The sequence below is a fragment of the Peromyscus eremicus genome, chromosome 22, assembly GCF_949786415.1.
Source record: "Peromyscus eremicus chromosome 22, PerEre_H2_v1, whole genome shotgun sequence".
Taxonomy (NCBI): Eukaryota; Metazoa; Chordata; class Mammalia; order Rodentia; family Cricetidae; genus Peromyscus; species Peromyscus eremicus.
Genome location: NC_081437.1, coordinates 32,732,941 through 32,759,488, shown reverse-complemented (window position 1 = coordinate 32,759,488; position 26,548 = coordinate 32,732,941). Strand labels below are relative to the sequence as shown.

General features: G+C 41.8%; 1 protein-coding gene across 1 annotated transcript in view; it reads left to right on the top strand.

The window, feature by feature from the left end:
* The window catches only part of Ddx1 (DEAD-box helicase 1), a 28,060-nt gene extending 5,312 nt beyond the window's left edge, over positions 1-22,748 (top strand). The window contains exons 6-26 of the mRNA XM_059248326.1: positions 1,180-1,227; positions 2,577-2,660; positions 2,857-2,940; positions 3,446-3,522; positions 4,120-4,192; positions 5,431-5,507; positions 5,613-5,727; positions 6,632-6,770; positions 9,069-9,129; positions 11,641-11,739; positions 12,926-13,015; positions 14,022-14,210; positions 14,852-14,903; positions 16,410-16,556; positions 18,289-18,380; positions 19,760-19,832; positions 19,907-19,979; positions 20,056-20,098; positions 20,994-21,089; positions 21,347-21,467; positions 22,411-22,748. Coding sequence (XP_059104309.1) covers positions 1,180-1,227; positions 2,577-2,660; positions 2,857-2,940; positions 3,446-3,522; positions 4,120-4,192; positions 5,431-5,507; positions 5,613-5,727; positions 6,632-6,770; positions 9,069-9,129; positions 11,641-11,739; positions 12,926-13,015; positions 14,022-14,210; positions 14,852-14,903; positions 16,410-16,556; positions 18,289-18,380; positions 19,760-19,832; positions 19,907-19,979; positions 20,056-20,098; positions 20,994-21,089; positions 21,347-21,467; positions 22,411-22,541 — 1,964 coding nt within the window. The 3' untranslated portion in view covers positions 22,542-22,748. The remainder of the gene's footprint in view (positions 1-1,179; positions 1,228-2,576; positions 2,661-2,856; positions 2,941-3,445; positions 3,523-4,119; positions 4,193-5,430; positions 5,508-5,612; positions 5,728-6,631; positions 6,771-9,068; positions 9,130-11,640; positions 11,740-12,925; positions 13,016-14,021; positions 14,211-14,851; positions 14,904-16,409; positions 16,557-18,288; positions 18,381-19,759; positions 19,833-19,906; positions 19,980-20,055; positions 20,099-20,993; positions 21,090-21,346; positions 21,468-22,410) is intronic.
* The last annotated feature ends 3,800 nt before the right edge of the window (positions 22,749-26,548 follow it).

Below are 26,548 nucleotides of genomic sequence, written 5' to 3'. Positions count from 1 at the left end.
TTTGTCTTCCTTCCATGGAGGCTGACCCTCTTAGTCTACTGTGAATAGTCTCACCTTCATTTCATCATCTCTGCTTCTGTTACACTTTAACAAATATATGTATTTGTTATATATTTTGAAGTAACTTGTTTTATGTTACAAAACAGAATTGTGGAAAATAGCAAGTTTAAGTTGAGTGAACTTGGCATATCAACTTTTTCCTTTTGATATGAAAATAATAATGTCACAGAGGATGAACTAATTTATTAAATGAATTGTGTGATTGAAAATGAATATAACTACACCGTTGGCCTATTTTAAAATAGTTTCAGAACTTTTAACAGCCATATGCCATCACTTATGAAAGATGATGCTAGTCAGGAATGCTTCTGAAATGGCTAAGCAGAAGTAGGATGGGTCTAAAACTCATGTCTGATGAGGAAGCACAAACCTAGATTTACAAACGTGAAGGACAAGGGAGATGACAGCAGATGCCTAAAGAAATGTAGAAAGAAAATGATTTCCCTGGGGAGTAGGCCCGGAACGGCTTACATGTAATGTGCAGGGTCTCTGAACTTCAGGTTAGCCGACAAGAGAGCGCCCTAAGGAAGACGTTCATAGTATTTAAACTGGATCGGTAGCTCTTGATCAGACATGATCGAGAAAGGATTTCTACCTTGGACGGGAAGGTGGGCTAAAATGCTTGTAGGGTCTCTTTAGTTACTGTAATTTTTTTTATTATTCATGGGCTATTAAGATAGTTTAGAAAAGGAAAAATACCAATCATATAAAAGCGGGAAGAAAAATAACAGTCGGACTTGACAATTTCATACTAAATTAAAATAAAGGACTGGCCGAGGAGGTCATTTATTTCCTTTGTGTTTAAGGTCGAGTTGTTTTAGTTACCTAAACTTCATTTTGTCAGTGACAAAGATCAGTGTCCTGTGTCTGAAGCGCACTGAACCAAGGAGGCAGACCAGGCGCTAGTCCCAAGTGGGCCTTGTCATTGACACCTTTCGATTTTCAGGGTTAGTTCTGTCGTTAATAAAAACAGCTGCATATATATGTATATGTGTAAATTACAAATGATGTGCAAAACCATGTTGAGTCAAAGGCAGTAATATATAAAATATAAACTTTTCATAGAGCTATATATTTCATATGGTTATAGCTCACTTTTTCTTATATTAATTTGTTTAGTGCTCAACAAATGGCAGATGAATCCATATGACAGAGGGTCTGCTTTTGGTAAGTAGATACATTTTACTTACTCATTGTGAAAAAGTGTTGTGCATGATAGAATTACCAGAGACTAGAATATAGTCACTAAAGATAAGCAGTATAGTGCTGAACTAGAAGTAGACAGCAAAATATAATGGAAATAAATCCTGGTGTATATGACAACTTAATGTGCACAAAAAGTGTAGTATTATAGTATTGTATTTCAGTGGGGAGAAGAGAGATTTATATAGTAAGAGATGCTGGTGCCATTGGTGATCCGTCTGGAGCAAGAGGAAATTGGCTTCTACAGATCATAACTAGAAATAAGTTTCACATATATTTGAGATTTAAATTATATGTATGTGTTTGTGCATATATACATATATAAAAATGTGAGTGTAGATGCATGCATACAGTTTAGCATGTATAATTTAGTACAAGAAAAACTTTTCTAATTCAAATAGACTTAGAAATAATAAAAGATAGAATGTTTGTATTAGTTATTGTTTTATTATTTTAATTAGCACATTAATTGTATAAAGTAGTAGGACTCAATGGGATTTCCCTTTGTGAAGACGTTGTGTTCTAATTTCAAGCATCTGTCTACCTTTCTCCTCTTGGTCCCTTTCTTGAACTCTTGCCTCTCCTGCCTCTCTCTCTCCCAAGTGCTGGGTTGCCCGCAGTTCACTGGAGACCCTTTTACAAAGGTTTATAATACTCATTATCCCATGAGTAAGAACTTAACAGTTTTGAAAAGTGAGGTAGGATGTTTGATGAAGTGGTATTGTACAAGTTTGTTCTTTACCAGGTACTGACTGACTTAGAAACATGAATGGGGCAAAAGATACAGCTTCTTCCCAGTATAGACAAGGGCTAACTCTTTATTTACTAATCTGTCTGACTCTGGTGTGTAATGTAAAACCTCATCTCTTAGAGCCCCAGTAACACACACAGGGTATTTATGTGCTTCTTACTAAATACTCAGGGCAGCAAATTGTGATGAGTGGGTCCCATGGCATCTCGTAGTACTCTTGTCCTCACAGCCTAGAGAATGGCTGTCTAAACATGTGTGTCGGTCATGAGGCTGTTATTTCAGGCAAACACTGTAGGGGTTGAGCTCATCTTTCTGGGATTCATTGTGGGAATTCTTGTCCTAATGGTAAGAGTGTAGAACCTAGTGACCAGCATAGCCCAGGAGATGCAGGGGTAAAGAGGAAGCATTGCTGTCTTCCAGGAATCAGCAAGTCTTAAACTCTGGAACACTCTGACAAGTGAAACTATTATGGATGAGACTGACTGGTTGTAATTTGATTTCATGATGACGGTTTGTGCGGCCTGTACTGATGTCCGTTTCTGTGTGCTTTTCTCACATCTAGCAATTGGGTCAGACGGCCTGTGTTGTCAGAGCAGAGAAGTGAAGGAGTGGCATGGGTGCAGAGCGACCAAAGGCTTGCTGAAAGGTATCTGAGCAGCATTGCTGACTGTCAGCACGCGAGTTTCCCTTAGGTGCTTTACAGCAACGATCTGAACAGTCTTAGTGGTACAGAAAGACCCGTTTTTCCGTCACATTCAAATGTAGCTCAGAAGCAGTGGGAGCTGGTGAATGGGGCATATGTGTGCAGTTTGTGTAAATCTCGTGGAATTTGACCCTTCCAGGGAAACACTACTATGAGGTATCCTGTCATGACCAGGGGCTGTGCAGAGTTGGGTGGTCTACCATGCAGGCCTCCTTAGACCTCGGTAAGTGTTTCTGCAGTAACTGAACTGCTTTATATTTACTCATTGTTAACATAGTATTGTTTGGGAGACAAATTAATATAGACTTCACTGTATTAGGGTTTAATTTTATGGACACAAAGAATATTTATCTGTACCTTACTCGGTTCCAGAAAAGACTTGATGTAAGTTACTGCTTCCTGTTAGCACCCCCACCCCATGTTCTGATAATGTGGAGAGTCAGGGAGAGTGAATGAAGATCAGGCTCAAGTTAGCGTGCTTGAAACACACACTACTGCAAGGACACTTGAGTTATTGTGAGTTTGTTAGTGACCAAAGCCAAGAGTGAGGCAGTCGCTTGTGTCCGTAGTGTTGTACATTCTGCATCGGCTGGAAACGCCCCAGATGACGCTGGACTCAGAAATGGGGAAACTTGTGTCTCTCAGACTGCATGGGTAAAAGCACTTCTTTCACAGGACTCTAATTCTCCTGGTAAGCTCAGACCTCTAATAAACTGTTTAAAATCTAGGTACTGACAAGTTTGGATTTGGCTTCGGAGGAACAGGAAAGAAATCCCATAATAAACAGTTTGATAATTACGGAGAGGTAAGCGGCGATGCTGTTTGTTGAAACAGCGTTTGTCAGTCTTCTTGATCACTTGTGACATGGTTGAGATAGTTCAGCTTTGGATTTAAAAAGGAAATTGATTTATTTAAGACTAAGTAAATAGATAGTACTTAACATTTTATTAGTCTGTCCCAAGTATGTTATGTCTTTTCCTCATTCTGACATTGGATCTTATCTGTTATTTTCATTTCTTAGTTTGATTATGAAGATTTTAAGTATAGTTCTCTGAGCCTAAATCCATATCAGTAATCCTTAGTATCATGTTGATTCTGATAAGCCTGTCAGATATGTCTACTTGAGATATGATGATGTATACTGTTTTTGATGGTTTATTGTTTTAGACAAAGTCTTACTCTGTCACCTGCGTGTCTGGTGGTCCTTCTGCTCAGCCTTTGCAGTGCTGGGATTACAGGAGTGACCGCCATCCCCGTCTGTGACAGTCATTTTGATGCCCTCCTTACCATTAGAGAACTTCTTGTGAAACACCAGTGTGCTTTGGATACTGTTGTCTGCAGTTGCTAACCTCACTTCAGGTCTTGCTTTCCGTTAGTAACATTTCACTTTCTGGCTTCTCAGGAATTCACCATGCACGATACCATTGGATGCTACTTAGATATTGATAAAGGGCATGTGAAGTTCTCCAAGAATGGTAAGTGCTCTGATCTTACTAGTGAGAAAAAACGTGATTCTTGTTCTTGAGTTCTCTTCTTCAGTCCTCCACCCGATTCACCACATTTCATTTCAGTGGTTTGTTGAGTGTTTGCTGTGTGTGTTGTGCACTAGTGAGTGAGTGATAAGTCACAAGCGGAGGTGACGCTGACGAAGATTAGCTCTGTGGTGCTTTCACACTGATGAGGAGAGGCAGACATCTATTGTTTACAGATGAAACGTTAGGTGAGAAGGAGAGGAAAAGCAGGGCTGTGTGGGGCTGTGTGCTTTTCCATAGGGTGCTTAGAGAAGGCTCTACTGATGAGAAGACATTTAAAAGGGCGTCAGTTGGGTGGGGTTGTGCTGAGAACTGAAGAGCGTTTCAGGCAGAGGGAAGAACCAAGGGAAAGTTCTGGGGTGGAAGTGCCCACCCTGCCTGAGCAACAGCGAGGAGGTACATGCGTCAAGTGCCTGAGCTGCAGGGAGAGAATGTTGCTTTTGTTCCTCTGGAGTTCTAACAGAGTAGTGGCACATCTCCAGCAGCATGGGCCAGCTGTGTTGAAAACAGACTAGGAGGTGGGAAGAGTACCTAAATACTAGTAAAGAGCCAAGGCCTAGTGTCCTATGCCTAAAAGCTGGCTAACTAAGGAGAATCTAGGAGAGAGGAAGAGGAGGAGAGAACAGGGGTGCATGGACTCTGGCTACCCAAGGGAAGACAGTGTTTCACAGAGGAGGGAGAAGTCTGTGCCCAGTACTGCTGAAGGCATTGTAAGAGAGACAGGAGTGACAGTTCACTCTAGGATTTGGTACCTGATAGCTATTTTTGGTAGGGCAGGGAGGTGGGTGAGCATGAGTCAGACATGTAGACAATGGGATGAAAAGAAGGATGCATGTCCTAAAGTGGGTATCGGGGATTTTACTTGATCAGTGAGAGGAAAAATGTAAGTTAAATGGAAGGAGCTGTGGATCAGGGAGGGTTTCGTGACTGATGTGGGAGTGTGTGTGAGCTGCGAAGTCTGTAGAGGCAGAGGTCTTGTAGATAGGGAGTAATCAGATATGTAGACAGGAAGAGGGAGCAGTTAGTGAAGTCAAGCGGTAAATAGGTTTGCCCTAGGCAGCCCACTTTTATCGGTGGGTTCCAGAGAGCATGAGAAAGCAAGGCAGATTGGTAGATTTTATTGGGATGTGGAAATTCTTCTTTTTAATTTCTCTGGTTTTGTTTGTTTATTTGTTTTAAAGGAAAAGATCTTGGTCTGGCATTTGAAATACCAGCACATATAAAAAACCAAGCGCTCTTCCCTGCCTGTGTTTTGAAGGTAATTAGAAGTTTTGCTGTGATCTAAACTGTTTGATTTTTATTACATTTTACTGGGCAGTTTGCCATCCATTTAAACTTTTTTTTTTCTTTTATTCAATGCCAGAATGCTGAATTGAAATTTAACTTTGGTGAAGAAGAATTTAAGTTTCCACCAAAAGATGGTTTTGTTGCTCTTTCCAAGGCCCCAGATAATTACGTTGTCAAGTCACAGCAAACAGGTACTTCACTGCACCTGAGAGGGTGAGGATTTCTAGATGGAGGTGCAGAGAGAACCCCAGTGGGAAGGGCTTCTCCTAGTGAGTCCCATTTGCTCCTGCTCTGGTTTAATCAAACTTTGTTTAACAGATGAATAAACTTCAGTTTCATAACTTAACTGATGAACTGTTCTGTGTCTGTTGAGGCATTTAGACTTTCTCAGTCTTGATGGCAGTGACATGCTTGGCTTCTGTTCTTGTGAAGTACCCTAGCAGCATGCTAAATGCTTCCCACAGATTGTTTAATCTTCACTCAGCCCTATGAGGTAGTACCCTTCACATTTTACAGGGGCCTGAGGAATAAGGATTTGAAGTAACTTGCTCAAGGTCGCAGAGCAGATAAGTGGTAGAACTGAATTCAGATCCAAGCAGTCTTGACTTGAAAGCTTACTCCATTTCCTGTACTATTGCCTGGTACAGTTCACCTACTTAAAGTACATTTTTTGGCTTGTCACAAGGAAATGGGTTATTTTTAACAACCATATTAATCAGTTGTACTCATCCCAACTAGACTTAAAAAATGACAAATTGGAGGCTGGAGAGATGGCTCAGTGGTTAAGGGCACTGGCTGCTCTTACAGAGGTCCCGAGTTCAATTCCCAGCAACCACATGGTGGCTCACAACCATCTGTAGTGAGATCTGGTGCCCTCTTCTGGCCTGCAGGCAGAACACTATATACATAATAAATAATTAAGTCTTTTTAAAAAATGACAGGTTATTTTAGAAATTTTAGCTGTATTTTGTTGGATTGTCTCCTGTATTTTACAGTTATTACTTAAAGTTTGACGCTGGAACAACACTGGTGTTTTTCAGCTTGTGGTATTTTGGGTGTGTTTGATTGACCTGTGGTCTTTTTTGTTTTCTTAAGGTAGTGCACAGGTGTCCCAAACAAAATTTCTCCCTAATGCTCCAAAAGCTCTCATTGTGGAACCCTCAAGGGAGTTAGCTGAGCAAACTTTGAACAACGTCAAGCAGTTTAAGAAGTATATTGATAACCCTAAGTTACGGTAAGCCTTGCCTTTGAGCCTAAATGCTTATTGTTATTAAGTTTAAAGTGTCTGGAAGAATAAAGTTAAACAAAAGGAGGCACTGGTATACTACATAAGACACTATAACGTTGTAGTAACGTGTTCCCATTCAAACTTTCTTCCTTAGGCAGAGGTTGATTTCATTCAGTGTTAAGTTAATCTCCTCTCTTCACTGCTTAGAAAATGGGCGGCTCAGTGTAGGGTGTCAGTACCCCTAACCTGAGCGTTGATTCTAAGATTCCTGCAGAGATGGTCCTCCCCATCTCAGGCATTCCTTGTAGAGAGACTTGCTTTTTTCCTTTAATCTTTGGTGAGCTATCTCACCAAAGGATCTTGCTATCTAATCAAGCTGGCCCCAAACTCACCATCCTCCTCCCTCCTAAATACTGAGATTACAGGTGTGAGCCACCACGTTCAGTTAGGAATCCCTTTTAATTTGTGGAAAGCCAAATCCTGTGAGTAAACTACTTTGTGGATTTCATGCTTTTTGTTGTTGTTTTGTTTGTTTGTTTGTTTGTTTGTTTCTCGAGACAGGCTTTCTCTGTGTAGTTTTGGTGGCTGTCCTGGATCTCACTCTGTAGACCAGGCTGGCCTTGAACTCACAGAGATCTGCCTCTCTCTTCCTCCCAAGTGCTGGGATTAAAGGTATGCGCCGCCATACCCAGCCTCATGCTTAATTTTTGTTACTTTGCTTTTAATTGATTTTAAAAAGTTTTTTTTATTGTAGCAATTTGGGGGATAAAATTCACTGGAAATGTACATTTAGGTGGTTTTTGGTATATTCACAGTGTTATGTGATTATTGCTATTGTTAATTCCAAAAACTTAGAGGTTCTGATGTTAATAATGGCCTTACTTACAAGTTAAGCAAACTGATTTGGTTATAAATTGTACTAGGCAAAATAATCCTTAATTTTGTTGAATGGATTGACACGTTCCTCATTTGGCAAATAAATTTAAGAACAGTGTTGTAAAGTCTAGGCCTAGGATCTAGGCTGGGCTCCAGCAGTGAGAGTTGCCCCTGCAACAAAACTCATTGTGGGATTGTGGGATAGTGTGGAGGGGAGAGAAATAAGTAAACAGTGGGGGTAACATTTGAGTGTATGAGAAAGGAAGCTTCTAAGGAGTTAGTAACAGAGCTCCTACTCAGTATAAGAGGCTCTGCTTTGGAGGAGTAGTTTTGGAAGCAAGTTAAAATGCTGTGTTTAATTTGTTACTGTCATTACCGATAAAATTAATGTGCTTAGACAAAGGCCACAAGGAGAGATGGATAGTAGGAAACAGTTCACTGGTGAAGATGGTGAATGGAGGTTATGGATTACTAATTGATATTCAATACAAGTAAGCCCTTGCCTTTCTCTGACGCTCTGGTGACTATTTGAAACTAACCTAGGTATCCTACACAGTGAGCTTGAGGCCAGACCTGTTTCAAAAAGCGGGGATGAGGGGGCTAGAGACATGGCTCAGTGGCAAAGAGCACTGGTTGCTCTTCAGAGGACCAGGTTCAGGTTCCAGCATTTCATGGTGGCTCACAGCCATCTGTAACCCCAGGTCCAGCAGATCTGACACAGCCTTCCATGAGCAGCAGACATGTATGTGGCGCACATACATGCATGCTGGCAAGACACTCATACATACAAAATAACTCTGTTTTGTTTGCTTGCTTGCTTGCTTGTTTTTCAAGACAAGGTTTCTCTGTGTAGCTTTGGCTGTCCTGAAATTCACTCTGTAGACCAGGCTGGTCCCAAACTCAGAGAGATCTGCCTGCCTCTGCCTCTCAGTGCTGGGATTAAGGGCATCTACTACCACCACTCAGATTATAAATCCTTTTTTTAATGAGGTAATTTTTTTGTCTCTTTAACAAGCTATGAGTAACACTAAATACAAGCCTTTTATCTTCAGATTCTGATTATCCTTCCTGAAGGCAACCTTTTTTTACTCTGATTTTCAGCCATTCTTCCAGAAATACTCTATATACTACAAGCAAATGTATTTTAAAAGGTGGAACTCTGGTTTTGAAGAGCTTACATGGAGTAGGTTGTATATCTACGGGCTGAGTTTTCCTCACTCTAAGCTCTCAATCACCTCAGCGCCGTTTTTTGTTTTTGTTTTTGTTTTGTTTTTGGCTTTGGTGGTGAAGTCCTCTGCTTCCACCTTCCTGCACTCACTTTACTGCGGCTCTTTTTCAGTGACCTATTCCACCTGCGAACACTGGTATAGATTAAACTGTAGAGCAGACTTTACTCTTTCTCCGTTCTCATTCTGCTGTTCGTTTTAGGGAGCTTCTCATAATTGGAGGTGTTGCAGCTCGGGATCAGCTCTCTGTTTTGGATAATGGGGTAAGTTGTACTTTTAACTTGGGAATAAATTCTGTTTTGTCCAAGAAAAGGCACATGAAGCTAAAATGAGCACGAGACCAAAGGAGTCTGCTGCAGACACCTTGTGGGCATGCCTCCTTTTTACCCAGAAGTTAGAGAACAGTGGTCCTTTTGAAAGTCTCCATTTGGAATTCCATGTTGTTGCTTTATGCTTTGGTTCCCTGGGAATTTCCTTCTGGGCTTTCTGATTAAAAGCCACTTTTTATTTTATTTGTTTATTTTACTTTTTTTCCCGAGACAGGGTTTCTCTGTGACAGCTCTGGCTGCCCTGGAACTCACTATGTAGACCAGGCTGGCCTCAAACTCAAAACGATCCACCTGCCTCTGCCTCCCGAGTGCTGGGATCTAAGTTGTGTGCCACCACCGCCTGATGTATTTATTTACTTAAGTTTTTGATTGGAAAAACAAACCAATGCTGATTATAAGTGTGGAGATATGTAGATTATGGATATAAAAAGTAGAAGTTTCTGCAACACTTGGAAATGATGAGGAATACCAAGACAGTCTCTGAGCTCAGACACACATGAGGGAAGTCTTATAGACTGCTTACATGTGCCAGTGTGTAGGACAAAGGCAAGACTCTCTGGTCCCTATTATTTGGGACTTCACAAAATTATGTTTATGAAATGAACGTCTTTCAGATTTTTCTATTTCCTTTCCTTAATATCTAATTGTGAAATCTAGACCATCTTATACTAAATCAAGTTCCTTTTGGTTCCATCCCTACCAAACTAAATTTGTTGTTGAATGAGCTGTAAATTTGACTTGACAGAGTATGTTAAGAGCAAGGACTCATAATAATGTACTTGTTAAGGCTATTTTAAAATGGATAGTGTTGCTCTGATATGTTTTTAATGTGATTTTTATTTGTTTATTTACATTTTTAGTGGTTAATAAATTTAATAGTTTCATTCATGGCCTTTTCAAACTCAAATCAGTCTTCCCATAATGTACTGGAATTTCGGCTTATGTTTTCCAGCTGTGGAGTTTTGAGAGCATTAGATCTGTTTTTGTCAGTCATGTCTCAGAGTTTGCGGCTTAGGGTACAGTAGCGTGTTTGCTGGGCAAGCCTGAGGGTCTGAGTTCAATTCCCAGCTCAGCATCAAAGCCACATGTGAGGCTGGGAATGAAGCTCAGTTGGTAGACTGCTCTCCTAGCACGCATGAAGCCCTGGATTCAGTAACCGGCACTGCGTCAGTCATGCATGGAGGCACACACTGTAATCCCAGCACTTGGGAGGTGAGGAAAAAGCATCTTGGACAAAGTCAGACATGGTGGCCTGAACGCATAATCCCAGTGCTGGAAAGGTAACCCAGGAAGATCCCTGGGGCCCGGTGGTCAGCCAGCCTAACCTACTCAGTAAGTGGCCCCATCTCAAAAAAATAAGGTGAAAGAGACCTGATGTCAGCCCCTGTCCTCCAGTGCACATGCACACACATGGACAGGGACACACTCTCACACACACACACACACACACACACACACACACACACACACACACTCTCTCACTGAAGCCACACACACACACACACATACTCACTGAAGCCAGTGGCAAAGGAAAGGCAGTATTCTTCTGTTGTTTTCTTGGCAGAATTCACTTCTCTTCTTAAAGGAGTCGCTGTGCTCTCTTCCTGTTTTCCACGGTTACCTCCACCTGTGGAAGTGAGAAGAGAGCATTCTCTCCACTGGAGCTAAGTTATGGATGGTTATGAGGTGCTGTGTGGACACTGGGAACCAGTGGCTCTTAACCTGAGCCACCTCTCCAACCCCACAGACCTCTTCTTATGTTTAGACTCAATTTGAATCTCAGTGTGGGCACTTCCTAGTGGCATATCCGATGCTGTGACTATAGTAATGGGTCTGCACTGTAATCTCCTCCTTTAAAAATAGGAGGAATAGTAACTATGTCACAGGAATCAAACCTGAAGACATTTACCATTGTGTCTAGTGACTGTGAGTACTTGACAAAGCCTATTACTGTTTCCTGCCCGGTTTAATCACAGTTACTCCTAATTATAATGAACTATAGTGCACACTCAGCACACACCAGTCATCCAGTGCTCTGTATGTCTTCTCTTCAAGATATTCCCCTCTTCAAAATGAGAAAATTGGTACCGGATGACATCATTCGTGGTCTTGCAGTGGGATAATGGTGGAGCTGAGATTGGAGTTCTTGTTTAATTTTAGAATTCATGTAAATTACTCATATGTTTCTTCTTGTAAAATGCAAATTTTATGTATTAGATTGTTAAAAAGTTAAAGCTGTCCAAAATCAGTTGCCAGAGTCAACATATTAACTTCAAATGAAGCGCAGATGTGATGTATACATAGCATTATTTATCCATAGTGACCTTCACTTTGCATTGGTTGTCACTATTTGAGTATTCTCATGTTGGTTGTGAGTAGAAAGTGTTTTAAAGTAATTATACTAATTTTTCAGTTTGCCTTGGGTGTTGCTTTTTGGTTTTTCAGGTTGATATTGTCGTCGGTACTCCAGGAAGACTAGATGATTTGGTATCAACTGGAAAGCTCATCTTGTCTCAAGTCAGATTCTTGGTGCTGGATGAAGCAGTATGTTGAAATATGTTCATATTTTCTTTAGAGTATGCTTCTGCATGCCTTTAATTCCAGCACTCTGGAGGCAGAGCCAGGCAGATCTCTGTGAGTTCGAGGCCAACCTGGTCTACCGAGTGAGATCCAGGACAGGCATCAAAACTACACAGAGAAACCAAAAAAAAAAAAAAAGATTTATAAAATTAAAAAAAATACAATTCAGCCATGATCCTACTACCTAAATAGCATAGTTAAGCACATTTTCATACACTATATATTGATATACATACCGTTGACTTTTTGTATGTGCATATTAATATAATGAAGCTTGAACAAAAATATTTGAAAAAATTTGCCTTTGTATTGAACATATGTAGACTTTTATGATTTTGCATAAATAATACAGTGTGACAGCTATTTACATAGCATTTACATTGCACGTAGGTGTGAGAAGTCTAAGCGTGCTTTCAACTAAGCGTGCTTTCAAGTAGATGGAGAATATGCATAGCTTTACACCAAGGACTTGAGCATCTGAATTTAGGAATCCCAGTAGGGGTCCTGGCACTGAATTACTGTAGGGAATTGAAATCAAACTTTGCGGGAGTTTAGGTAAACCTTTATAAAAAAAATTGCATCACGAATATTTCATATTATTGTTTTCAATTAATCTCTGAAGGCTATTTAATGTTCTGTTATATGGATAGGTCATGGTTTTGTTTAGTTATTCTTCAACTAGTTACATAGGTAGTTTGCTTTTTTATTTCTAATAGCTTTTTGTGCATACAACAAATTATTTCTTTATGTCAGAGATATAAAATGTGGACCATCTGGAAGGACATAAATGTGTTTGAGGATTTTGAAATACTCTTCCCAATTATTCTCAAGATGGTTGGGTTAATCTCCCAGCACTGAAGCTTTTCAGTTTTTAAATTAAAGTCAGTGTCTTAAGGACATGTGCTATAAACTGTTATATTAATTTTAGAATATTGAAGTATGGTTTGGGTTTATTTATTACACCTTTTTCATATTGTAGTCACAAGGAACCTAAAGTTGAATTTATAACTTGGCTTTAAGTATCCAGCAGATCGTAATTATTTTGTAAATACAGTGATATGTATGTGTATATGTTTGTTTTTTTAACCTTGCATTTTAAGTTTAAAAATTAAAAGTTTTATTACTGATTAAAAACTCTTTTCTTCTGCAGGATGGGCTTCTATCCCAAGGTTATTCTGACTTTATTAATAGGATGCACAGTCAGATTCCTCAGATTACTTCTGATGGAAAAAGACTTCAGGTATGAAATGACTAATGCAGCTCAAAAATATGTGTAGACAGTGGTTACTCACTGTTGTAGGAACAGAGAGTTTTGATTCAGTTCATTGTATAAAACATTTTCTTCATTATCATCTAGTTACCGAGTAGTGCACACACACAGATGATAGTCTTAAAAACGGCTTTTAGAAATAAAGGTGATTTCTTAGTCATCGCTGATGACCCTAAGATCTTCTCGGTGGTTCTGCCTGTAGAGCATGAGCACTTTACAGTCTAGATAGCAGTCCTCCTTCTGTGCAGAGGGGAAGTAGCTTCAGCTGCTGACAGTCAGTCACCTTTGTAGTGGTTGTTTCTGAAAACATTGCCCTTCCTTTTCTCATCCTTCCCTTAGGAAGCATTTGAGAAGGGAAAGATTTGAGAGCAGAGGATGAATAACTTGTGGTCTTTGATTTTAAAAACAAACAAACAAACAAACAAACCATACTACTTCCTAGAGGGGGAGATAGCATGGTTTCTGTGCGACAGTGAGGGACTGACAGCCTGCCGGTGTCACACAGCTAATAGTTATTGCGTGCAGTCGGGTGTTGGCTGGGCCTTGACTGCCAGCCTGCCCATGTCACACTGTTAGTAGTTTTTACATGGAGTTAGATATTAGATGTGTTTTAGATTCCCTGGTTACTGTACTTGGTTCTCATATCATTCATTATTAGTGTGATTCTCAAAATATAAAAGAAATGAATTTTAGGGCTGGAGAGATGCCTCAGAGGTTAAGGGCACTGGCTGCTTGCTCTTCCATAGGTCCTGAGTTCAAATCCCAGCAACCACATGGTGGCTCACAACCATCTATAATGAGATCTGCTGCCCTCTTCTGGCATGCAGGCATACATGTAGATGTAACACTGTATATGTAATAAATAATATTTTTTAAAAAAAGGAAAGAACGAAATGTATTTTAAAAGTGAGTATGATGTGATGTAATGGTGATGGGTTATCAAAGTTGATCTAGCCCCGCATTCTCCTGTCTCTAGGTGATTGTTTGCTCTGCCACTCTGCATTCTTTCGATGTAAAGAAGCTGTCTGAGAAGATAATGCATTTTCCCACATGGGTCGATTTGAAAGGGGAGGACTCGGTTCCAGATACTGTGCACCATGTTGTCGTCCCTGTCAACCCGAAAACTGATAAGCTCTGGGAAAGGCTGGGGAAGAATCACATTCGAGTAAGTGCTGTGCCATGTGAAAATGTGTGTGTGGGCTCGTCTCCTCGGACTCCCGTCGGTGCCTAAAGCGCTGAGCCTTGGTTCCAAAGCCTGGCATGAAGCAGTGTGTTGACTGAGAGCTTGGGCTTGTAAAGGGCACCAAACAAATGGCAAATTTCACCTTTGGCTTTTCTCTTTGTGAGTAGCTCCCTTGATACAGTTTTGGTAAAGAGTATTACCTGTATCCAATTTCAAGCATAGAAAGTCCTATGTTAGTAACAAGACGATAGGAGCCATGGTGTGTCACTCTGATGTGCCCTGTTGTCATAAAAGCCAATCTCACTTGCCCGTCCTGTCCTTTCCCCACTGTTACTCCCTTTACTTTTATGTAATAAAGATGGGAGTGTTTCAAGTATATAATAGACTGAAAGCCACGTTTTTATTTTTATTGTTACATTTATTCCCTAATTCCAAAATTCCTGTTAATTTCCTTAGTTAACGAAGGATTTTTCTGAATCTGAAAAATGGTTTTGTGTACAGATTATAAAGATGTGCTTGAAATTCAGTCCAAAGACAGATTAATTTCTTCCTTTAAATAGAATGACACCTGTTCTTAATCACTCCTTAACATCCACATCCCTTTTATCTCTCACTTTTGACAGACTGATGATGTACACGCAAAAGATAACACGAGACCTGGTGCTAACAGTCCAGGTAAGCTGAAAACATTAATAGAATGTGTTAAAGATCTTGGAGATGATTTGTTTGCTCTGTTGAGTTTCTGTTCCCAGTTCTCCGGAAAGCTCCGAGATATGACCTACAAAGTTAGAATGGGAGAAAGAAAAGCAGTCAGAATAATGAAGAAATGGAACAAGCTGATACCCTTTATTAATCAGGGAACTTCGACATTAGTTGTATGACTTCAGAATCATAAGTCTTTTGGATTATAGAGTATAGATCTAGAAAACCAACAAATTTGTCCAGAGACAGATTTATATTGACCTTGAATTTCCAGAAAGATAAAGATGAGGGATGGTGGGGGCATATACCTTTAGCTGTAATGTGAAAGACAAATAATCTTGATTATTTTTGTGATCATCGTGACTTTTTTAGTGTGTGATTCAGGGCATTAGACACGTTTATGTTGTTCAACATTACTACTCTCTGTCTGCAGCACTTTATACTCTCAAACAGAAACTGTCCATTGATCAGCTTTGAAAAATCTTAACATTAGTCTCAGGTCAGTGAAGATAGCCTATGACACAATTTGTTTCGTGTCCATAATGTTTCAAAAGTTTTGGAAGGTACAGTAGGATACCATGTGCTCAATACCTAAGTGAGTGGATCTTAAACTCATTAGACTGCACATCTGACACCAGCTGTCTTGAGTGGTCCTTAGAAGAGGTCAGGGTCGTTTGCGTCTTGGGTGAATTCACTGTGAGGTTTGTGACATGCGTCTGAAAGGTGGATTGACTGAAATCTTGAGTAGAGTTCCTTTGAGATAGTTTTATGTGTAACTCCAGGTTAACATTATCTATACTCACTTATCCCCCTGTTGAGAAAAATAGTAGAGAAACTGCTAATTAAGCACAAACTGTTACCATGGTTAGAGAAGAGTGTACTTCGTAAAGTACCAGTTTTTACTGGGCCCTGGGTTACCCTTGTAAAGCTTTTCACTTACTCTCCACTGCAGTTGGAGATGACCAGGGAGCATTTAGACATAGACATTAGAGAGGTAACACAGTAGCACCACCTCCCATGACTGAGAAGCTTCTAACCAGGTTTTCATTCTGTGGACTGGTGTTAGGCTGGTTAGATTTGTTATTTTCCTTAAGATAATCTAATAATCATGTCTTGAGCATAAAGGGAAGTTAATGCAAGACCAATTATAACTAATGCTTAAGAGGATAGTACCAAATTTTGGTACATATGGCTTTGTGTTAGTGTGTTTGCACTTTTGTGTTCTTAAAGGGTTATGGTTGTGTGCGTGTCAGAGAGACAAAAGAGACTAAGACCTAAAGTAGATAGCATACAAGACATTGACAGAAACAAAAATAAAGTAATGAATTAACTCAGTATTTCACTCCCATACTCTGCCTTATCTATAGTATAGCAGAGATTTTTAGAGAGTTAAGCAGTATGTCTGACTGGTAATGTGTGCTCATGACAGCTTCAGATTGACATTCCTTTGCTTTTCCTGTTGTTGCTATGGTAACGAAGAGATGTGGTCTGAAGCTGTTAAAATCCTCAAGGGGGAGTATGCTGTCCGAGCAATCAAGGAGCACAAGATGGATCAGGCGATTATCTTCTGTCGAACTAAGATTGACTGCGATAACTTGGAGCAGTACTTTGTGCAACAAGGAGGAGGTAAGTTTTTCTCACTATTTCCGCATTTCCTAGACCACTAGCCTCACACTGATAAAAGCCAGAATGCATGCATAGAGTCTACAGCAGTGATGGCACATTGCAGCTTACCAGTGCCTACCCAGTACGTTTTCCTGAATCAACTGTGGGGTAAATGGTGGGAACTTTTCCACATTGCTACAGTCTTCGTTAGAGTAAACCTGAACCACAGAATTCTAAGGCTCTAGATCTAGATTACTGATTAGTACTAACATTTAAAGAGTAATGGCTAAAATAATACAGTGTGTATTTTCTAAACTGGTAGATAGGAGAAAGAGGAATGAAGGAAAACCCTAATTAAGGCTAAAGGAAGAAAGGAACTAGGCATCATGGTACATACCTGTAATCCCAGCACTTGGGAGGCAGAGGCTGGAGGATCATGAGGTCACTAATGTCACCCTGAGCTGCACAGTAAGATAGTATCTCAAAAAACCCAAGAACTGGGGATATAGCTCAGTGGTAGAACTTACCTGGTGAGGAGTAAGGCTCTGAGTTCCATCTCTAGTCCTGGAGGAAAAAATACATATTAGAAATCACGGAATAAGATCAGTATTATAAAAATCCTGAATATATTTAAGTGTCAGTAGGCTGAAATCTTCAGCTAAGGTCAAATAGAGTATTAATCTAGATGAACATTAGGTATATGCTGTGAAAAAGAACATACCAAAAACCCAAGGAAATTATCAAAACACATTTGCTGGTTTGCAAGATACACATTCTATTATGTTAGTCATGACACTTTAATTTTAATAAACATTCATAAACATATGGTAAAATACTAATCTAAAGGTCGAGTAAGGGATGAAGTAAGACCTTAAATCAAAATATTAGTAGAAATAAAGGTTCACTACTGTAGTGAAAATATAATGACTCAAACCTTGCAAATAAATGAAACATCCCACACTGAAATTAACTAGACCCAAAATCTATACAAGTCAATGAATTTCTGTACAGGTCGAATAGACATTAGAATGGAAATTTTTTTATGTTTAGATGATTTCATGTTTAAATATGTAAATCAATATGGAAATATTCCTAAGTCAAAATTGAAATGTCAGTTTTTACCAAGGCTGTGGAGCATACCTGAGTACTCTCATTTGTTGTTGAGAATATTAAGCATTAAAACCACTTTGGTCAAAGGGTCTTACGTTCTTTTATAAAGTTGGACAGTAAGCTGGGCGTGGTGGGACCTGCCTATAAACCCAGCTTCTTGGAAAGTTTAGACAGGAATTTGAAGGAATTTAAAATTCTCTTAAAAGTAATGTTAATGTTTCCTGGAGTTTTGTGTGTGAGGGGAAGGGGGGAGGTGTGTATGTTTGTGTGGGGGTGTGCACGTGCCTGTGGGGGCTGGAGGGGTCTTCTTTGGTTCCTTTCCGCCTTTTTGCACTCCCCTTGAACCTGGAGCTAAAGGGTTCGGTAGGCTTGCTGGCTAGCGAGTTCCAAGGGTCCACCTGTCCATCCCCACACTCAGTGCTGGGGTTAAAAACGCCGGCACTGCCCGTGCTTACATTGACCAACTAAACTGCCAACCCAGCCTTTCGTGGAATTGATTTTAATGACATTTTGCCTGTGACAGAGAAGTTGTTGCCTTCATTTGTGCCAGGCTGGGGTGTAGCTCTTTATAGACAGCTGCTGTTGTCTGTAGTCTTCAGCATAATGCTTTTCAAGGTCTGCTGTTCAATATGCTTTTCACTAGGACCTGATAAAAAAGGACACCAGTTCTCATGTGTGTGTCTTCACGGCGACAGAAAGCCTCATGAGAGAAAGCAAAACTTGGAAAGATTTAAGGTACAATGCCTGGTTGCCCTGAGTATAGTGCTCCTGTGCCACCCCTAATGTCCTTAAAACAGTTGTCGACCTAGAGACTGAAAGCGTTTTACCCTTACCTGTCCGTCTTCATTGTAGCAGGAGTTAGTCACTGTTGGCACTCAGGGAAGAAATGTCACCTTCCCTGTCAGGTAGGCAGACAACACTGTAGTGAAGACGTAGTCCACTGCTCCTCAGTAGTGTGCTCAGTAAACTGTTCTTTGACGTACGTATGTACGTACATACATACATACATATGTGCGTACTTTTCTTATGTAGACACTTTTTAGAAGTATGGGATAGGTAAACCATATCTGAAAATTTTTTAGAAAGTGCACAGATACTTACAGAGAATTCACTTTGTTTCTAAATGAAGATGGTCATTAGAGTTTGGTAGTGTTCTACTGTTGTTTGAGGTACACCCTTCCAGGTGCTTCTGCATACTGATGGCTTTCAGAGCGCCTGGTGTGTTCAGTAGGCCTCAGCCATTAAGAGCCAAACATCAATAGTTTCTTCCTTGCTGACACTCCAGTTCACCAGAGTTCATTGCCACGCACAGGATAGGTGCTTTTTCTGAAACCCATGGTATGGAAAATGTGTAACATACGAGGCTTAGAATGTTCATGCTTCCATGCTGTGTATCACTGATGTTCCCTGGCTTCATTTCACCAAGTACACTGCTGTTTGGGGATTACACTAGACCAAAAGTAGTTCCTTTGTAAGCACTAGGGGTTCATTCCCTACTCCTTCTTCTTTGGAATTTGTCTGTTGTTACAAAAAAAAAAAAAAAAAAAAAGTGTAACTCTGGGATAATATATCTAATAGTCTGGATTTATTTTGTTTTTGAGTTTTTTTTTTTTGATATATATTGGTGTTTTGCCTATACCACATATGTGCAGTGCCTACAGAAGTCAGAAGAGCGTGTTGGATCCTCTGGAATTGACATTACAGATTGTTGTTAGTGCTGTGTAGGTGCTGGGAATGGAACCCAGGGAACAGTCAGTGCACTTAACCGCTGAGCCATCTCTCCAGCCTCTAGATTTAGTATGAGTAAAGACAACACCTAAGTTTCTGTGTTCTGTTCTATTGTATATTTTTGGGTTTCCAAAGATATTTCTAAAGACTAAAGATAAAGCCAGGTTTAATAACACTAGTGTAAGAAAAAGAAGGCTAAATCCACCCATTAATACTGTGTTTCTGCAGATAATAATACTGTGTTTCCGCAAATGCCAAGACTTGGTCCAGTAGATGATGTCCAAACAGCTAATCTGAAAGTAGCATTTCGCTGTCTGAGCAGAAGGATTGTTTTTATGTCTTGTGCGTTCACTGACAGACTCCTTTTTTTTTCTTGGTTCTTTTAGAAAGGAGACGTAAGATTCTTGATTTGCACAGATGTAGCTGCTAGAGGAATTGACATCCACGGTGTTCCTTATGGTAAGAAGAGACTTTCTGCTCTACACGCTAACCTTCAAACAATGGCAGCTGTTAACCATTGCCTTTACTTGCAGTTATAAATGTCACCCTGCCTGATGAGAAGCAGAACTATGTGCACCGGATTGGCAGAGTGGGGCGAGCTGAAAGGTACTGCCCAAGTTCTTCCCCCTTGTGCCCCTGTGTTTCAGAACTGAGGTCTAACACGGGCTTTGAAATCTTTCAGGATGGGCCTGGCCATTTCCCTGGTGGCAACAGAAAAAGAAAAGGTAATCTTCCCAGTGCTCTCTTAGAGTCCCTGTAGAAAAGGTAATCTTCCCAGTGCTCTTAGAGTCCCTGTAGAAAAGGTAATCTTCCCAGTGCTCTCTTAGATTCATTGTGAGTTGTGCTTTTGATTGGGAAGTAAAAGCAGTTTGATTTTCCCACTGAAATTGGAATCATTCCCAAATGGAAGTAAGTGAACATTTCATGGCATTTCTTCCCTCTGCACGGATTGAATAGATAAATAATATAGCACGTGGTTTACAACGAAAAGGGCAAAATATGAATATTCCTAATAGCCTTAATATAGCTTTTCAACAAAAACTAAACACTGTAGTGTGGTGGCGTAGGACACTTTGGGGGTGGCACAGATTAATCTATATTATATAGAATATATATTATATATAATCTACAAATCCATATATAATAATGGATTTGTAGAAAAACTTTTATAAGGTCTCAGATACATCTTTTTCTCAAATTCCTGTACACACTTCCCCATGTGCTTTATTTTTCTTGGATATAAACAGTCTTTAAGCTATTAGTTTTGATATAACTTCTCCAGTATGTATCTCCTCCCTACCCCACACCCACCTTTTTGTAGCCCAGCTCAGTCCTCCTTGCTTTAGCCTGAGTGCTGGGTTTGCAGGTGTGCAGCACCACACCAGGCTGCCTGTGCCTCTGTGGGAGTTCCTTTCTGTAACTCACATCCTTTTGTATTATTTCCAGAATAACCTAGATCTGTTCAGTGAGTCATTGGGTAATGGCCATTGAATGAAATACATAATCCTGTTTTTTTAGTGTTCTAAGGAAATAAAATGTTAAAAATCCAAAAATTTAGAGCAGAGCATTTAGTTTCTCTCTGTCTCTATCCGTGTTCATGTTTTCCTCCCTTTGATGTAGGTTTGGTACCATGTGTGCAGCAACCGTGGGAAAGGATGCTATAACACAAGGCTGAAGGAAGATGGCGGCTGCACCATCTGGTACAATGAAATGCAGGTGAGACCTTCCAGAGACTGTTAAGTTGAGAAACAGACTGCGTTCGTCTAGAAAAATGACATCTCTCCTTCGATCTGTTATCAGTGGTGATTTAGTGGTGATTGACTGGTAATGTTGTTTGTAAGTTGTGATCCAGAGGTCTAGCTTCCATTTGTCCAAGCATCCAGGCTTGCCTAATTTTAGTTAATGCTGTTAGACTGAAACTGTGGAAGTGAAATTTTTATGTGAAGTATTTGAACTTTCTCATTCTTTCTTAGCTCCTTTCCGAGATAGAAGAACACCTGAACTGCACCATTTCCCAGGTGGAGCCAGACATAAAGGTTCCGGTGGATGAGTTTGATGGGAAAGTTACATACGGTCAGAAGAGGGCTGCTGGCGGTAAGCTTTCAGATGTTTCAACGTAATTGTCCCATCTGCCTCCCTCTGCACCCACTGTTTCGTAGCCCAGGCTGGCCTGAAACTCAGGATCCTCCTGCCTCAGCCTTCTGAGTGCTGGGGTTATAGGCATACACTACCACACTTAGCTAAATTTGCCTCTTTGAATGTCAGTTTATGAAGACCACGATTTTGTTCCATTATGCTAATAGTCTATTATTAGCATGTTAATTATTCTCTACTAATTATTCTCCAGTGCTTTATTATTATTACTTGGCTTGCAGCATTTTATTATGTGATCTGTATGTGAATGAGGGACAGCAATTTAGCTGATTGTCTTGAAGTATGCATATCAAGAGTACTTGAATTTTTAGTGACGTATTAGGAAGTGAGTATTGTAGGTGATTTTGAACAAAGAATGAGACGTCTTTAATGTAAGTGGCAACCTTGTTTAGTATTTCTTTGCCCAGAATGTTTCTGAATATTTCTGATTCAGGGTACACTAACGGCTTGCAAACTGAGGGAGTGGTGGGTATGGTAATTGAGGCAACTATTAATGAAGCTTGAGTACTAATTTATATTGAAATTCTTGATTTATAAAGTTAAAGCTAGCACTGGAGAGATGGCTCAGCAGTTAAGAGCACTGGCTGCTCTTCCAGAGGTCCTGAGTTCAATTCCTAGCAACCACATGGTGGCTCACAACCACCTCTAATTAGTTCTGGTGTTCTCTTCTAGCCTGCAAGGACACATGTAGGCAGGACACTGTATACATAATAAATAAATACATCTAAAAAAAGAGTTAAAGCTAAATGTACTGTAGATAACTTGCCCAGTAGTAAGTTTTTAATGCTAGAAACAGTATTTGAAGTGATAGACTTGAGCCCAAGTCTTCTGACAAGTCCTGAGGTGTGTCTTTGACATTGCTTCTGATCTGTGTGTGGTACAGGTGGAAACTATAAAGGCCATGTGGATATCTTGGCGCCTACCGTTCAGGAGTTGGCCGCCCTTGAGAAGGAAGCACAGACATCTTTCCTGCACCTTGGCTACCTTCCCAACCAGCTGTTCCGAACCTTCTGATCATGTAGACAGACAGGATTGCAGTAAGAAAGTCTGCGGTCTTACCTCTAGCACGGTGCTGCTGCCGCCGCCGCCGCCGCCGCCGCCGCCAAGCCGCAGTATTTAAGTAACTGCACTGTGGCTGCTAACTCTTGCATGTCAGGAAACACGAAGCTTAGGAATTCCTCATAAAATGGCAGCCTAATGAAAATAAATTTGACAGCTCTATTTTCGTGAAGGTCTGTGTCTTCTTTTAAAGTTACGTTTTTTTCTTTTAAGAATATTATGGGCTTGTGAAATATAGTTTATGGATGCATGAATGTGACCCAGGACCCATATGAAACCCAGATCGAATATCCTTTAAGTGGAATTTTTCACAGCAGTGATGCTAGGTTGATGGGATTTTCAGATACTTAAGGCTGGCTCGGTACATTATGAAGCTGGAGGAGAGTTGTACCGTGAAAGAGAAGCCAAGGGTCCCAAGGCAGAAGGGCTTTTGGCTAATTTGGAAACCAGGAGGGTGCTTAGAACTTAAATATGGTTTGGTGTGAGGGTTAGTGACAGTGAGGGTGTCTCTGGATTTTTTTTTAAGAGCCTTTCTTTGCAGATGATGCACAGAAGGACAAAATGACTTTGCTGTCCTTCTGTGTTCTAAAATCAGTTCATTTCTGTCCCTTAATACCTCAAAGAGAAATTTAAGTACATGCCATTGGATTGCCCTTGTGCCTTTGGACTTTTAGTTGACGGAGTAGTTTCAGGGGTAGAATTATTCTCATGCTAGAGATTCCCTAAGAGCATGGGATTGTTTGCAATGAAATCTTACAGCAAACCTTGAGTGAAACTCAGTGTAAAAACAGACTAGTGGGAAAGCCGTCATTGATGCTCAGTTCCAGAGCTTTGTGCAGAGTGATTGGAGGATGCTGGTCTTTAACTTCAAGACCAGTTTCTGTATCGATGTCCCAGAACTGCTGTCACATCTGAGGGCTGGGTGATGGCAGCTCCTTCCATGCTCAGCACACTAACCGCTCTTTAGAAATGTGTAGCGCAAATTGTTAGAAAGTCTTGTTAATAAAAACAAACCTGGGAGCCAGGTATTGGGGTGAATGCTGAAAGATCAGAGAGACAGAACATGCCACAGCCAACCTCACCTCGCCAACTCCTCAGATGATCCCGTTTCCTCAGACTGGAAGCCTCTGAGTCCTCATCCGAATGGATCTCAGTTAAACTGCTGCTAAAAGCTTAAAAGCCTAAAAAGGCTCTAGTTCCTGCTTCTCACGCCTTATATACCTTTCTGCTTCCTGCCATCACTTCCTGGGATTAAAGCCCTGTGTCACCATGCCTGCCTGTTTCCAGTGTGGCTTTGAACTCAGAGATCCGCATGGATCTCTGCCTCCAGAATGCTAGGATTAAAGGCGTGTGTGCCACTATTTTCCGGCCTCTATATCTAGTGGCTGTTCTGTTCTCTGACCCCAGATAAGTTTATTAGGGTGCACAGTGTATTGGGGGACACAATATCACCTCAGAAATGGATGTTTAGATGCATCACAGTAAAGACGGGACTGAAATTCAGATTGGTTAAATGCTAAGAGCCAGAAGGACCCTACCTGATCCTCCTGTTTCAGCCTTGCTTTATGGGGGTAAGAACTGGGCTAGCTTAGCAAACCTTCGCTTGGTAGAGCTGCAAACAGAACTTGAATATCTTGGTTTCATTGTTTGCTCTCCAAGCCACTTTGGAAAACGATACTGCCGTTCACGTGGGCAGCTAAGAGCAGTGCTGAGTTGAGCTGGCTGGCAGCTGAGGGCTGGTTAAGTTTGTCTGCGATCCAAATTGCTGTCTAACTTCAAACTATTGCAGGAGGAAGCTTCAAGCAAACGGACCCAGAGTCGGGGTGGAGGGGGTTGGGGGTGCCTGACCTGACCTGCTGTCTAAAGAGACACCTCTAAGGCTTTCCATCAGCTCCCACCGCAGAGGCTGTTTCCTTGTGCCTGTGCCGGCGGTAAGCCTGCTTGCCATTGATGACTGAGCCCCAGAGATGCTGCTGCATCTTTTTTCCTGTTATAAACAGGAACTCCTGAGTCTCCCTAGGACTCCTTCCTAGGATCCCATCCTAGGAAGTGGGGGGAGAAGGAAAGGAATGAGTGTCACTTGTGGGCCTCCTCTCTGTCCTCTCCCTGGACTGTGGACGCAGGCCTAGTGAGCCAGTAGATACACCCTTAGTTCAGTGTGATACTTGGGAAATAGTTGTCAGAGACCTGACAAGGGACCTGGCTGACCCCGGGAATAGCCGTCCATTCTCTGTGAATTATCTGTTACAGTAATTGACTCTTATCCAAACCACTGCATGATCAGATCTTGGTCACAGAACTTTGGCCTCTAGTGCTCTGTGAGGCCTTTGAAAGGCTAGCCTGTGTTAAATATTAACTCGTAAATGAGTAGTGTTTCTGGCTCAACTTCCTTGTTGTCCCTTGTTTAATAAATTCCACCGGAACTGAGATGCTACTCACAGATCTGGGGTCAGTCCCCCCTGCAGCCTTCTCCACTTGAGCACACAATGGGTGTGGCCTTCTCAGCCCGTCCCCAGGCTTTGATGGGAGGGCCTCTCCTGCATAGTGACTGGAGTGGTTTTGTGCTTGGGGAACTGGGGAGTATCTCCAATCTTAATAAGCTTGTCACAAACCATTGAAGCACAGCGATGATCGATGTCACACTGCACCCCCAATGTCGATGAGCACCAGGGGAGCAGAGAAGCCTGCGAACTTCACAGAGGCCTGAATGGTATCTGGCTTGAACCCATTCCTCAGTGTAGTCAAGGGCGAGGTCACCAGCTTCTCTAAGCTGTGGCTCCTTCATGAAAATTATTTGCATCATTCATCCGTCTGTCAAGCATTCAGCCCAAGTTCAGTAGATGAGAGGCACTCATACCATGTGTCTTCGTATTCACATTATTTTCAGTGTCCTTGCGTTTTCTCAAACACTGAATTCAAGAGGATGAACATTGTGGATATGTTTGAGGGCCACCAGGGCCAGATTACTCCCTGAAAGGGTTGCGTTGGTTGGCATTCACATTAACAACACAGAGAATCCTGTGGGAAACACTTGATGAACTAAAAGAGCGCTTGCTGCGCCTAAGCCTTTGTTTTCGTGTTGTAGATCAAGGCCGGGAGAGGAAGACAGGAGATCTTCCTGCTTGACTCCTTAGCGCAGCCCCTCCCTCCCTGTGGCTTCCACCTCCACCACCACCACCACCACCACCTCCACCACCACCACCACCACCTCCACCACCACCACCTCCACCACCACCACCACCACCACCTCCACCACCACCACCACCACCTCCACCACCACCACCACCACCACCTCCACCACCACCACCACCACCACCTCCACCACCACCACCACCACCACCTCCACCTCCACCACCACCACCACCACCACCACCACCACCACCACCACCTCCACCACCACCACCACCTCCACCACCACCACCACCACCTCCACCACCACCACCACCACCACCACCTCCACCACCACCACCTCCACCACCACCACCACCACCACCTCCACCACCACCACCACCTCCACCACCACCACCACCTCCACCACCACCACCACCACCACCACCACCACCACCTCTACCACCACCACCACCTCCACCACCACCACCACCACCACCACCACCACCACCTCCACCACCACCACCACCACCACCACCACCACCTCTACCACCACCACCACCTCCACCACCACCACCACCACCACCACCACCACCACCTCCACCACCACCACCACCACCACCACCTCCACCACCACCACCACCACCACCACCACCTCTACCACCACCACCACCTCCACCACCACCACCACCACCACCTCCACCACCACCACCTCCACCACCACCACCACCACCTCCACCACCACCACCTCCACCACCTCCACCACCACCACCACCTCCACCACCACCACCACCACCACCACCACCTCCACGGTGTTGGATTATAATGTAAACTAAGATCTAGGCCTGCACTCA